The sequence below is a fragment of the Halichoerus grypus genome, chromosome 10 (genome assembly GCF_964656455.1).
Source record: "Halichoerus grypus chromosome 10, mHalGry1.hap1.1, whole genome shotgun sequence".
NCBI classification, from domain to species: Eukaryota; Metazoa; Chordata; class Mammalia; order Carnivora; family Phocidae; genus Halichoerus; species Halichoerus grypus.
The window spans coordinates 75,353,211-75,365,605 of NC_135721.1; the positions used below are offsets into that span (position 1 = coordinate 75,353,211).

The 12,395-nt window shown below is 47.6% G+C and overlaps 1 protein-coding gene across 1 annotated transcript; it reads right to left on the reverse strand.

Moving 5' to 3' along the window:
* Positions 1–1,921: 1,921 nt before the first annotated feature.
* On the reverse strand, positions 1,922–12,083 carry ANKRD39 (ankyrin repeat domain 39). The gene is made up of 4 exons (XM_036073775.2): positions 11,932–12,083; positions 7,197–7,300; positions 6,562–6,765; positions 1,922–2,316 (listed from the first exon to the last, which is right to left on the reverse strand). Exons 1-4 carry the CDS (start codon positions 12,029–12,031, stop codon positions 2,173–2,175), a joined length of 552 nt encoding a protein of 183 aa, XP_035929668.1. The 5' UTR covers positions 12,032–12,083; the 3' UTR covers positions 1,922–2,172.
* Between the last annotated feature and the right edge of the window lie 312 nt (positions 12,084–12,395).

Here is a 12,395-nt window from a genome sequence, read left to right on the forward strand (position 1 = left end):
GAAAGACCCAGCCAGCCTGTTCTGAGCAAAAGGAAGCCAGAATCCTAGAGAGGACCTCGGGAAGGAAAGGGCCAAGAGGCTGACGTCTGCGGCAGGAATCCGCATGGCACCTACAGGAGGAGATCAGGCTTCAAGCAACTTCCCCACTCCCAGTTTCAAGGCTGCCCTCCATACTTTTGCTTTCCTTCCCCAGGCGCCCCCCACTTCTCCCTCAGCACTCCGAGAGCCAGCGTATTAAACTACACCACGGCCAGGAGCCAAGTCCAGCCTGTCATCAGCAGCCCCTGCCTCTTGAAAAGCCTTCCACGCCCCACACATGCAGGTCCCTACCTGCTGCTCTCCTGGGCAGGGAGCACGCCATCCCACAGGGAAGCTGGACTAGGTTGTTAGCCATTAATCTAGTCACCAACCAACCTGTCTCAAGCCACCAAAGTCAAACTTCCTCATTTAAGATGCCCAGCATGCCCTTCACCCAGCTGGGCCTTGAATTCTGCCTTGACCTTTGAAAGGAAATCTGATCGTAAATAAGACTCCAGAACTGGAGCTATATGAGCAGGGATGACCAGAACGAGAGGGAGAACTACAGGTCAAGGACAGCCCAAGGCCCCAGAGGGCTGGGAATGGTTCCACCCACAGCTGGCTTCTCGGTAAATACATCCAAGTTCTGAGACTTAGGGAACCCAGAGCTTTTAAAAGAAACTCAGTCCTTATGCATCAGGGGTTTTTGTCAAAGGTGATTTCTTGCCTTTGGTTATGAAAAGAGAGCTGCCTAGACTAGAGTGAGGGTAAGACAAGACAGACTTTGGCTTTGGTCTCTACTATCTGCCGACTCTAAAACTCCTCTCCTTCAACATTCAAGGACAAGGGCATCTTACACCAACATGCTTCATCTGAAATTCTCACCAGAAAACTAGTTTCTTCCACAGGAAATTGACTGGTATTAATTCTTACAAAAAAGTTATTCCTTGTAAAAAACTGAAACAAACAAATAAAGCTCAAGATGCACTTGACAAACCACTCTCACCACAGCAGACCAGGCGACACCCCAGGTACCAGTGTAATATATATCCTCGACTTTTTTCCTGTAATTTTGTGTACGTACATGCAGGTTTCCATAGACGGGTCTTAAGAGGCATCATACTGTGACTGCAGCTCAGCACACTTTCCATGTTAGTCTTACACTGCACTCCAGTGACCCATGTACCAGAATTTAATCCTTTCCCTAGCAGGGAACACTGAGCTTACCTCCTTTCTTCCTTATATTATAGCACAACTCTGTAGATGTCTCTGTAAGTAAATTATCTTTGTATACGTGGGTATTTCTCTAGGTAGCTACAGAGAAATTATTGGCCATCATCTAAATTTTAATAGATATTCCCAAACTCCCGTCTATGGTGGGTTTATCGATTTCCATGAACAGATACCAACAAAGTGATGGTTAAAAAAAAAAAAAAATTTATATATATATATATATATATATATATATAAAACAAGATTAATATCCAGAATACGTAACTCCTTATGAATCAATAAAAGGAAGAAAATCTTTAAACAGGCCATAGTTATGGACAGGAAGTTCAGCGAAGACAGGCGGTCATTAGCAATGCACAACGAAGCAACAGCACTTGTTAGTCTATTAGGTTGTTAAAAGGGAAGGTGAGGAAGTGTGCGCTCGGACAGTGTGCAGCGTGCCTGGCACACTCGGGCCCTCCATATATTCGCTCCTTTAACCTCCGCAAGGCCACCGAAGCAGGCCGTTATAATCATCCTCACCTCACAGATGAGGAAGCAGGGACAGACGGGCAAAGTGACCTTTCCCAAGGGCATTCAGCTAGAAAGCAGCTTTTAATTTGTCATATGTCCCAGTTTCTTCTAATACTTAGGTCTTTAATCTACTTGAAATTTATTTTTGTGCATGGGATGAGGTAAGGATACAACTTTATTTTTTCCAAACGGATAGGTGTTTCCACGTGAACTAATTTAGAATATGATCGTCTGTCCAGGCTTAAGCACTTGCAGCCCTGCATCTACTCCCTCGCTCCCCGAGTGGCCAGAATAGGGCTCTTCAGGCCTCAGGTCCCCACCCTGCAGCACGGATGCTGGCCAAGGCAGGAGCTAGGAGGGCTAGTCTGGGTCCTCTTGCACGGCAGCCTGAGACAGAAAGGTGGCGGCTCAGGTGGCCAGCAGGTCCCACAGGTCACTGTCGCAGGGCAGCAGGTCACATGCTAGTCGTGCCTTCCGATCCCGGACAGCCTTCAGGGCTGGGCTGTGTTCCAACAGCAGGGAGCAAATGTCCACATGACCCTTCTCAGCAGCCTGTGGAGAAAGATGCATGAATCAAAAGCCATATCCCCACTGGGCTCTACCCTTTCTTGCTCCACTTCGGGGAATCTCTTGGTCCTAAAACAGGTCTTATGGAAATGGGAGACACCGGCTATTTGAGTAGATTTACCCTAATTCCTACCAAATCCCAACGACTTGCATAAAGATTGGTGGAATTCTCTAGTGCCATTCCTGGCAGTTAGCTTGAGTTTTTCTTTCTGGTGTCCTCTGCTCAGTAGCCATTCTTCTCTGTCCAGGCCTGCACATAAAAAATAAATATAGACGGGCACCTGGCTGGCTCAGTTGATGGAGCATGCGACTCTTGGTCTCGGGATTGTGAGTTCAAGTCCCACGTTGGGTATAGAGATTACTTAAAAATAAAATCTTGAACAAACAAACAAAAACAAATACAGAACCTTGGATCTCTAAGTGTCCCTTATAAATGTTCAGTCATCTATCAGCTGGGCACCGTAGGCACAAGATACACCAGACACGGCCTCCGGCCACGTACAGATGAGCAGAGAAAAATGGATCCAGGTTCCCGGCTTTCTCCTCTTCCTTTGAAATAGACGATCCCAACCTGGACGTCAATTTTTAACCTACCTCCTCCAGAAAAGAGAGTTAAGGTGATTTACACAGATTAGCTTATATAACTTTCATAATAACCATCAGAGGTAGGAACTATCATCATTCCCATTTTACAGATGAAGAAACTGAGGCTCATACAAGGTAAGTGGCTTGTCCAATGTCACAGTGCTGGTGTGGCAGCCTGGGGATCCTAAACCAGGTCTGTCTGACTGCCAAGTCTCAACTCTTAACAACCGTGTTATAGCACTCTATTCCCTGCTCCTCCCAATAGTCACTGATGTACCACGGGGCTTTTGAGAGGTGTCAAAATTAATATTAGTAGCAAATACCACCTCAAATTTGAATCCAGATCTTTATTTAGCAGGTCCTCTTGTTGAGTACAGACCTAAGGTTCTCAGTTTTGTTGCCTCAATTCAGGCAGTGGTATGTTGTGAGCAGTTCTGGGGTGCATTCTGGGGAGATGTGAGATGCATTCCAAAGAATTTTGTAGAAAAAAAAAGTACCAAAGTTTGCAAGTAGCTTATTTGTTAAAAAAAGAAAGAACAATTCCACTCTTCCCATATCTGCATCCCCTGAATGAAAGGCCAGAGAGGCACTGAGAAGGCCTCAGGCTGTAAGACCAGCCAGCACCATGCGCGCAGTGTCTTGCCGGTACACACCCTCCAAGGGAGTTACACCGTCCGAGCAACACCAGTGTAGACCGTCAAGGAATAAGCAGTCTGCCTCTTCAACCGGCAAGGATCTTAAAAGAAAATAAAACGCCATCCAGTTGTTCACTCAGCAAATATTCACTGGGCACCTGTGCTAAGAGCTGGGGCTACCACAGTAAACAAGATCAAGTCTTCGCTGTCTCTGGGGAGAGAGAGCTCAGACGGAATTTAAGAGGGAGAAAAGTTATGAGGAGTCAAGTGCAGGGTGCTTTTGCACACACAGCTGGGGGAGCTACCCATGTCTGAGAACAGGAAAGCTCTCTGAGTGTGAGGTAGAAGCTAAGATCCAGAAGGAAGGACAGAAACAAGCCAGATGAAAACTGGGAGAGGAGAGGCATCGAGCCAGGGACAGCTTGACAGGTAAGGTCCTGGAGTGTCACCATGACAGGGTCAAGAAAGGGGGCCTGAGTGTAAGTGACAAGGGGATGAGAGCTCAAGATAGTGGCACCTGGCTGGTTCAATGGGAAGAGCATGAAAGTCGTGATCTCGAGTGGTGAGTTTGAGCCTCACGCTGGGCATAGAGATGACTTAAATTAAAAAAGAAAGAAAGAAAGAAAAGAAAAAAGAAACTGGAGGAGGGAAATGTTGACATCTTCCCTTGAGTGGACGCAAGGGTAATATATCTGCAAATCCTTGGACAATGAAATCCATCTGGCTTCCTAAAAATTAAGTTGGTCCTTGAAACAGCCCCCCACCCAATTTTTTATTATGGTAAGAACACTTCACATGAGATCTGACTTCTTAACAAATCTATTTTTTTATAGTTTTTTGGTAATTGTTTTTTGTTGTTTTGTTTTTGTTAAATGATAGCCACCACCCCCCTATCCACGCCCAACGTAGGGCTGAGATCATGAGTCCCACGCTCTGCCGACTGAGCCAGTCAGGCGCGCCCCCCTCTTAACGAACTTAAAGCTTGTTAAGCACGGTCACCCACCGACACGGCGCAGATCCGCTGCACTTCATCAGCTCCCCAGAGACGCTGCGCCAGCCCAGCAGCACCCCCCCCCCCCAACTGCCCCGGCAACCACCATCCCACTCTCTGCTTCTGGGTTTGACTATCTTCTACACGGGCACACCTCATTTTTTTGCACTTTGCTTTACCATGTTTTTACCAAGTGAAGATCTGTGGCAACCCCGCACTGGGCAGGTCTATTGGTGCCATTTTCCAACAGCATTTGCTCACTTCGTATCTCTGTGCCACATTTTTGTAATTCCTGAACTGCTTCAAAGTTTTTCATGATTATTACATCTGTTATCTGTGATCACTGATCTCTGATGTTACTAATCATTTTGGGATGCCTAAACCGCACCAATATAAGACAGAGGAGCTAATCTATAAATGTATGGGTTCTGACTGCTCCCCCAGTCTTTCTCTCTCTCTTCCTCGTGCCTCCCTACTCCCTGAATGACAATATTTAAAGTAAGCCAATTAATAGCCCTGCAATGGCCTCTCAGCGCTCCAGTGAAAGGAAGAGTCAGTCAATGTGGCAAAGTCCATTGCTGTCTTATTTCAAGAACCGGTGAGCCACAGCAGTTTCTTAAACCTTCAGCAACTCCTACCCTGACCTCCCTGATACGCTGAGCAGTTATCCACATCGAGCTAAGACCCTCTACCAGTTAAAAGATTACAACTTGCTGAAAGGTCAGATGATGGTTAGCATTTGTTAGCAATAAAGTATTTTTAAATTAAGTTTCATACATGATTTTTTTGGACATAATGCTAGTGTACACTAAATAGACTACAGTGTAGTATAAACATAACTTTTGTGTGTCCTGGGAAACCAAGAAGACTCACCCGACTTGCTTTATCACGGAGGTCTGCATGTCTCTGAGGTGCGCCTGCGCCTCACGGAAGGTGTGTCATGAAGCATAAAAAACAAAACCAAAACCTGCTACGTGTATTTTTTTAATATATCTACTAGTGTCTCTACCAAAGTGTTACCCCACTCCCATGATACATTAAAAAATAATGGTAATAACGTGTTATTCAACAGTCAGGTGTACAAAATAAAAACAAGACCTCTATCTTTGTGGCCGTAACATTTCAAGGCTGCTGTCGCTAAGCAAGCACCTTTCTGTCCTACCATGTTTCTGAAGTCCAGGTTGCTTGCTGGGGATCTGCCAACCCCTAGGTGTCTCAGCTACGGGCTGGGGCGACGGAGTAGAGTGTGCGGAGTAGGAACACTGGCTCCTAAAAGCTCTCCTCCTGGAAAAAAAGCTCGTCAGTGTGTCTTGTCTTCTGGTGGCTGAGAACTCGCCACGCTAGGGAGTGGAACGTAGTCTGAGACTGTAGAGCCCCGTCTGAGGGACAGGTCTCTAATACGAAAGAGTGAGCACAAATTTTTGGTGGACAGCAAAAAGTGTCTGCCACAGGCTCTCATGGTAAGTCATGCAGTCAACTTACATTTTTCTATTTTAAAGTTCATAAGAGAATACGTTTACACACACACACCATAAATATGCATAAACCGCTTCTCTAAAATGCATAAGCAATCAGTAAAAGGGATGCCTTGAGCAGGGTGTCCCGGAAGACTGAGGGACCAGGGGTCAGGGTGGAAGGGAGACATTTTCACGCTGCACTGTTTTGTGCTCCTCAAACTCTTCACCACGTGCAGGTATTTCTGGTCAGCAGAAAGTTAATGAAGTGGTCACCCTGGCTACCGTACGGCGAGCAGGCTACAGGGGTGGGCGAGAGTAGATGTGAGCTTCAGAAAACTAACTTCACGGAAAAGCATTCATGACATATCATGAAAGCAAAGAAAAAAAAAATGACGCCGTACGTGTAATTCTAATTTACACGCCCAGGGAAACTGCTGGCACATTGTACATTAACCCTCAAGTGATGACTGGTAAGCACGGACATTGCAAGTGCTTCTCTGCTTTCCCCGTGTTTTCTCCACTGAACAAAAGCCAAGATCGTGAAGGGGGAAGGGCGGCATACCTTGTGCAGACTGGTCATGCCATCGTCGTCCACCAACCTAGGGTTGGACCCGTGAGACAGCAGGAGCCGTGCGATTTCGGTGTGCCCACAGTAGCTGGCCCGGTGCAGAGCGGTGGCGCCCCCGTGCGTTTGGGCATCACACTTAGCCCCGCTTTCCAGCAGGAGCTGGCACACGGCATAGTGCCCGTTGCGGCTGGCATAGTGCTGCAGGGGACGGAGAGCGAGGTCAGACAGCAGAGCCCAGGCAGGCGGCAGGACGGTGGGCGGGGGAGAGCACGGGCTCTGGAGCAGGCTACAGGGCAGGCGACAGGACGGTAACAAGCTCAGAGGCCACGTCCGCCAGCCGTGTGACCCGGACAAGCCGCTTCATTTCTAGCATCAGCTTCCTCAACAGCAAAGTGGGGATAATAATCATTCCTACCTCACAAGATTGTTAGGTAAATGAAATTAAATAAATGATGTAAAGCACTTAACACTAATTAAGGAAAAAAACAAACCAAGAACAAGGTTCACACAATGCTTAAAACTCAAAACCTGCTGGGAGAGAAGAACAGGCGGCAGCACGGGCAACATCCCCCCCCCCCTCCGCCAGAGAGGGCAGGTATCCCGAGTGCAAGTTTCCCTCCCCAGCTCACCAGAGCCGTGTAGCCAGCCGAGTCGGGCTGGCTAGGGTCTGCTGCCTTCTGGATGAAATATTTCACTCGGCCTAGGTCTCCATTCAGGGCTGCCGACCAGATTCCTGTGGAAAGACAGCCAAAGTGCTGAATAATGCTGAATGACTGGAGACTTTCAGTGCTTCCTTGACTTCTTGACCACCATTTTCTCATCTATAAAATGGGGGATTTACTCATTCAACAAACATTAACTGAGGGGCGCCTGGGTGGCTCAGTCAGTTGCGTGCCTGACCCTTGGTTTGGGCGCAGATCATGATCTCAGGGTCCTGGGATCAAACCCCGAGTCAGACTCTGTGCTCAGCTTGAGATTCTCTCTCCCTCTGCCCCTCCAATCAATCAATCAATCAATCAAACAAAATCTTTTAAAAAATTTAACTGAAATCTCTGTGCTAAGGACTGTCCTAGGTGCTGGTGAGAGAGCTGTGAGCAAGACGGACAAGGAGCTTTATCTAATCAAGACAGTAGGGTTAGACAGGTGCAAATCCCTTCTTCCCACTTCAAACACATAAATATTAAATAAAGTAATGTTTAAAATGTCTGAATACATAGGCAAATTCAAAAGCAAGATAAGGACACTGCCAGTTGCCAGAGAAGATGAAAACCATAGCCAAAGTGGTGAGCAGGTACTCCATCTGCAGAATCCCAAAAGTCCTTGTAAATAGACACACATCTTAGAGGCTCCGGCTTGAACAACTAGGCAGGGTCTGGAGCAAAGGCCGCAGGGCACGTGCATGGCCAGGAACAGACACAACAAAGTTCTGCGCACAAAGCTGAGAGACAGGAAGTACCACCTCATGGGTGAATTGGGACTAGAAAATCTCTACTTTCCTGAACAGCAGCAGAAAGCAAGCTACCAGGCCCAGGCAGTTCACTCATTCAGCAAATATTTACTGAATACCTATCATGTATCTGGCACTGTTCTGCACGCTAGAGGCCAGCCAAGAATTAAAAGGTCCCCAATCCCCAGGGCTGCCCCCAAAGCTTTGGTCTTATGGAGGTTACTTTCTAATTAAAGGAAACAGATGAGGAAAAAAAAAAAAAATGAGAGAAATCAGGTGGTGCTAAGGACTATGAAGAAAAAGAAAACAGAAGGGATACAAGCAGTGGTCAGGGATGGCATCTCTGATAAGGTGACATCTGGAGAGAAACTTAAAGGAAATGAGAAAGGCACCATTTCAATAGGTGTGAGAAGACAGCAAGGGCAGAAGAAACCTAAAAAATCAGATACCATGACCCATTCAACTTGGAGATGTTATATGTATACATATATATGTATATTTATTTATTTTTGCATTTTTTCCATCATGTAAACTTCATTAACTGTATGATCTCTTTTCCAGCTTTATAGAGAAATAGCTGACATACATCACTGTATAAGGGGACCTATACCTATTTATAGCCTTAGGGAGCAAAACCCCCACGCTAAGGATCTGTCATAAAAATGGATCCAGACAAGTGAATGCTATAAGGGCTGCGCAGAGGCAACTTTTAAAAAATGTCCCATAAGGACACTCCCACAAGCCAACAAAGGTGTGGCTCTGTTGTGGATAACCTCTAACAAGAGAAGACACCCCCCTCCCCCCCCCCCACCGGTGAGCTCAAAAATTAAAAGCTGCAAAACAAGAATCCACTGCCACATGAGATAGTCAGCAAATACAACAAATGGAAAAATGCATACTTCAAAAATGAGCCATAATAGCACAATCTAAAAGACTTTAAAACAACATTTAGTGTGTTCACAGAGATGAAGGAATACAATCCACAAATGAGCAGAACATTAGGGAGAAAAAAAAGAACAGGGAGATCTGAAACAAAGTCAGGGCTGCCTGGCTGGCTCAGCCAGTAGAGCATGTGACTCTTGATCTCAGGGTCATGAGTTCAAGCCCCAGTGTACAGATTGCTTTTTAAAAAAGTCAGTAGGGGGACGCCTGGGTGGCTCAGTTGGTTAAGCGGCTGCCTTCGGCCTGGGTCATGATCCCGGGGTCCTGGGATCGAGTCCTGCATCAGGCTCCTTGCTCGGCGGGGAGCCTGCTTCTCCCTCTCTCTCCTTCTGCTTGTGCTCTGTCAAATAAATAAAATCTTTAAAAAAAATTTTTTAAAAAAAAGTCAGTAGGGGCGCCTGGGTCAGTCATTGAGCGTCTGTCTTCAGCTCAGGTCGTGATCCCAGGGTCCTGGGATCGAGCCCCACATCGGGCTCCCTACTCAGCGGGAAGCCTGCTTCTCCCTCTCCCACTCCCCCTGCTTGTGTTCCTGCTCTCACGGTCTCTCTCTCTCTCAAATAAATAAATAAAATCTTTAAAAAATAAATTAATTAAAAGTCAGTAAATTAAAAAATAGAATCATTGAACTAAAACAACAACAGATGGCTGGACAGTACTGCAGACCCACCCGGGAGGGAATGAGTGACTTGGAAATCACCCAGAACGCAGAATGGTAAAGAGAAAAATATTAAAGAGAGGTAAGGAAACATGAAAGGCAGAATGTACCAACATATGTCTAATAGGAGTTTCAAACAAAAAAAAGAGAAAAATTGGACAGAATGGGAGAGAGGAAATGCCTGAAGAGATAACGTCTGAGAATTATTCTGAAGTAAAGACAACAATGAGTTCTCAGATGAAAACCACATTAAATCCCAAGGAGAATTAATCAAAACATATCTACCATGGTAAAATGACATCAAGAATAAAGAGACCTTTTAAATTACCAAAAAGAAAAGATCATTAGTCACTGAAGAATTATAATCAGATTATCAGGATTTTTTTTAAAGTTTATTTATTTGTTTATTTTTTAGTAATCTCTACACCCAACGTGGGGCTTGAACTAATGACCTCGAGATCACGAGTCACTCGCTCTTCTGACGGAACCACCCAGGTGCTCCCAGCAGAATTCTTAACAGCAGTAGCAGAAAAAGAAGATAAATATATTTTCAAAGGTTTGAGGGGGGTAAAATAATTGTCAGTCTAGAATTTTATACCCGGCTAAGCTACCAGTCAAGACAGAGAAAGAGAGAGAGAGAGAGATGAAGAATCATACTCACTGAAAAAACTTTTAAAAGCTATACTTCAGGAAAAGGGAAAATGAACCCAGAGAGGAGATATGAAAAAAAAACAACCCACACAAGGATCTTTCCCACGTGTGGGAAATAATGAGTAAGCAAACAAAATAATACCAGGTTGTAAAAACTGCTTTGATGAAAGCAAGGTGATATATCAGAGTAACCTGGAGGGGAAGGGACCCTACTTTGGACAGGGCAAGGTTTCTTTCTTAACAGCTGCACAACTGGCACTATAGGCCAGTTAATTCTTGGTTATGAGGAACAGTCCTGTGCATTGTGGGATGTAGACTAGCATCCTTGGCCTCTACCTACTAGATGACTGACTGTAGCATCCTCCCAGCTGTAACACCTGAAATTATTTCTAGACATTGCCAAACACCCTTAAGGGTCAGAACTGCAACTGCCCCCATCCAGTTGAGAACTACTAGAATGGGGTGTTGCCCACCCCCCCCAGTTGAAAACCAGAATGCAGTGTTCAGGGTGAGTCTCTCTGAGGAGGTGACATTTGAGCCAAGACCAGAAGAAAAGCATTAGCTAGCCTAATGCTGCAGAAAGTTCATTCCAAGGAGCTGGAACAGCAAGTACCACGGCTTTAAGTCAGAAAGAGATCTTGCATGTCTGTGAAACCAAAACGAGCCCAGTGTGGCTGAAGCACAGAGTGGGGAAAGGAAAGGATGAGAAATAAAGTGGGGGCGGAGAAGTAGAATAGGCAACGATTAGGTCACACAGTTTTGTAGGCCATGAAGGGAATTTGAACTTATTCTAAAAGCAATGAAATTATCTGATTTAATATATTCAAACGGTTACTCTGGCTTCTGTGTGGAGTAGAAAACTTTGTAGGAGGGCAGGAGGGGAAGCAGGAAGGCCCATGAGGGAATTGCTTCAGAAGCCCAGAGGGTGGCGACGTGGAGGGAGGTAAGCAGGTGCAAGAGCCACTTAACAGTAAATTAAATCAGAATGCATAAAAAGCGGTAGCATCCACCCAACAGCCGATGAGAATGTTATTACCGCATAAGCTGCCTCTGCACTGACAGGTGATACACGGCCTCCGAGGAAGAGCGGACTTGTTTTTCAGCTTTACTCTGTTCCTTACAGACGATATAATCTCCTTACAGTGTGGGGTAAAAGAGTTACCTCTCTGGGCCCCAAAGGTGGGGATAACATCACCTGCGTCGAGGGCCATGTGTGCCGTATCTAAACCATACAGGGCCTGACACATCGGGGCTCACATCGGAGGTCAGAACGTTAGTTCCCTTCGCAGCGCAGCCCTCCCTCTGAAGCTGCCCTCAAGGTGGCTGCAATAACCCGACTGCAGATTCTGCTTCCCGACCCCCCCCCCACACACCCACACCCCCGCCCCGCCACCCGAGAGGGCCCCAGCCTCCCGCGGGCACACCAGCTGAGGAGCCGGGCCGACCACTTGGGAAAGTTACCGAAACGAGGGCCTCCGTTTCCCAATCTGCACGCGAGACGAAGTTTCTAGAGGCCGAGCTCGTGCCAGGTCCCTGGCGGGATCTCAATGACGCGGGGACTGTAAGCCCGCCGTCCGCCCATGCTCCCACCAGACCCACTGCGGCCCTCGGGGCCCCGCTTCTCGGCCATCTCCTTGTTCCGCGATCTGGAGAAAGCCGGGAGTCTCACCCCTGTCGAAGTCCATCTCGTCCAGCGTTTGCTGCACGCTGGACGCCGAACCCGGCCAGGAGCAGCAAGGGCCGTCCGCGCAGGGTCGCGGCGCCGCCATGTCGGCCCCAGAGCCCGCTCCGCCCCGGCTGTTGTGCGCACGCGCGGCCGCGACGGGTGGGTGGGGCGGGGCGGGGCGGTACCAGTACCAGAGCCCAGCCGCGCCAGTAGCTCGGGAACCAATCGAGGCGGCGGGGCGGGGTTTGCGGCGCTGCACCGCGCTCCGAGGCGGCCGCGCGAGGGCGTCCCAGGCTAAGCAGAGTGCCGAGGGCGCCGCGCAGGATGCCCAGACCCGGACTGCCGGCGGATGGCGCCCGGGCCGCCGGCCGTGTAGGGCGTGTGGAGCCCCGTAGGGTGTGGGGACGCAGCGGGCGGCTCGGCCGCCCGCCAGAGCCCAGCCCTCCAAGGTTCCCTGCGTCCCACCG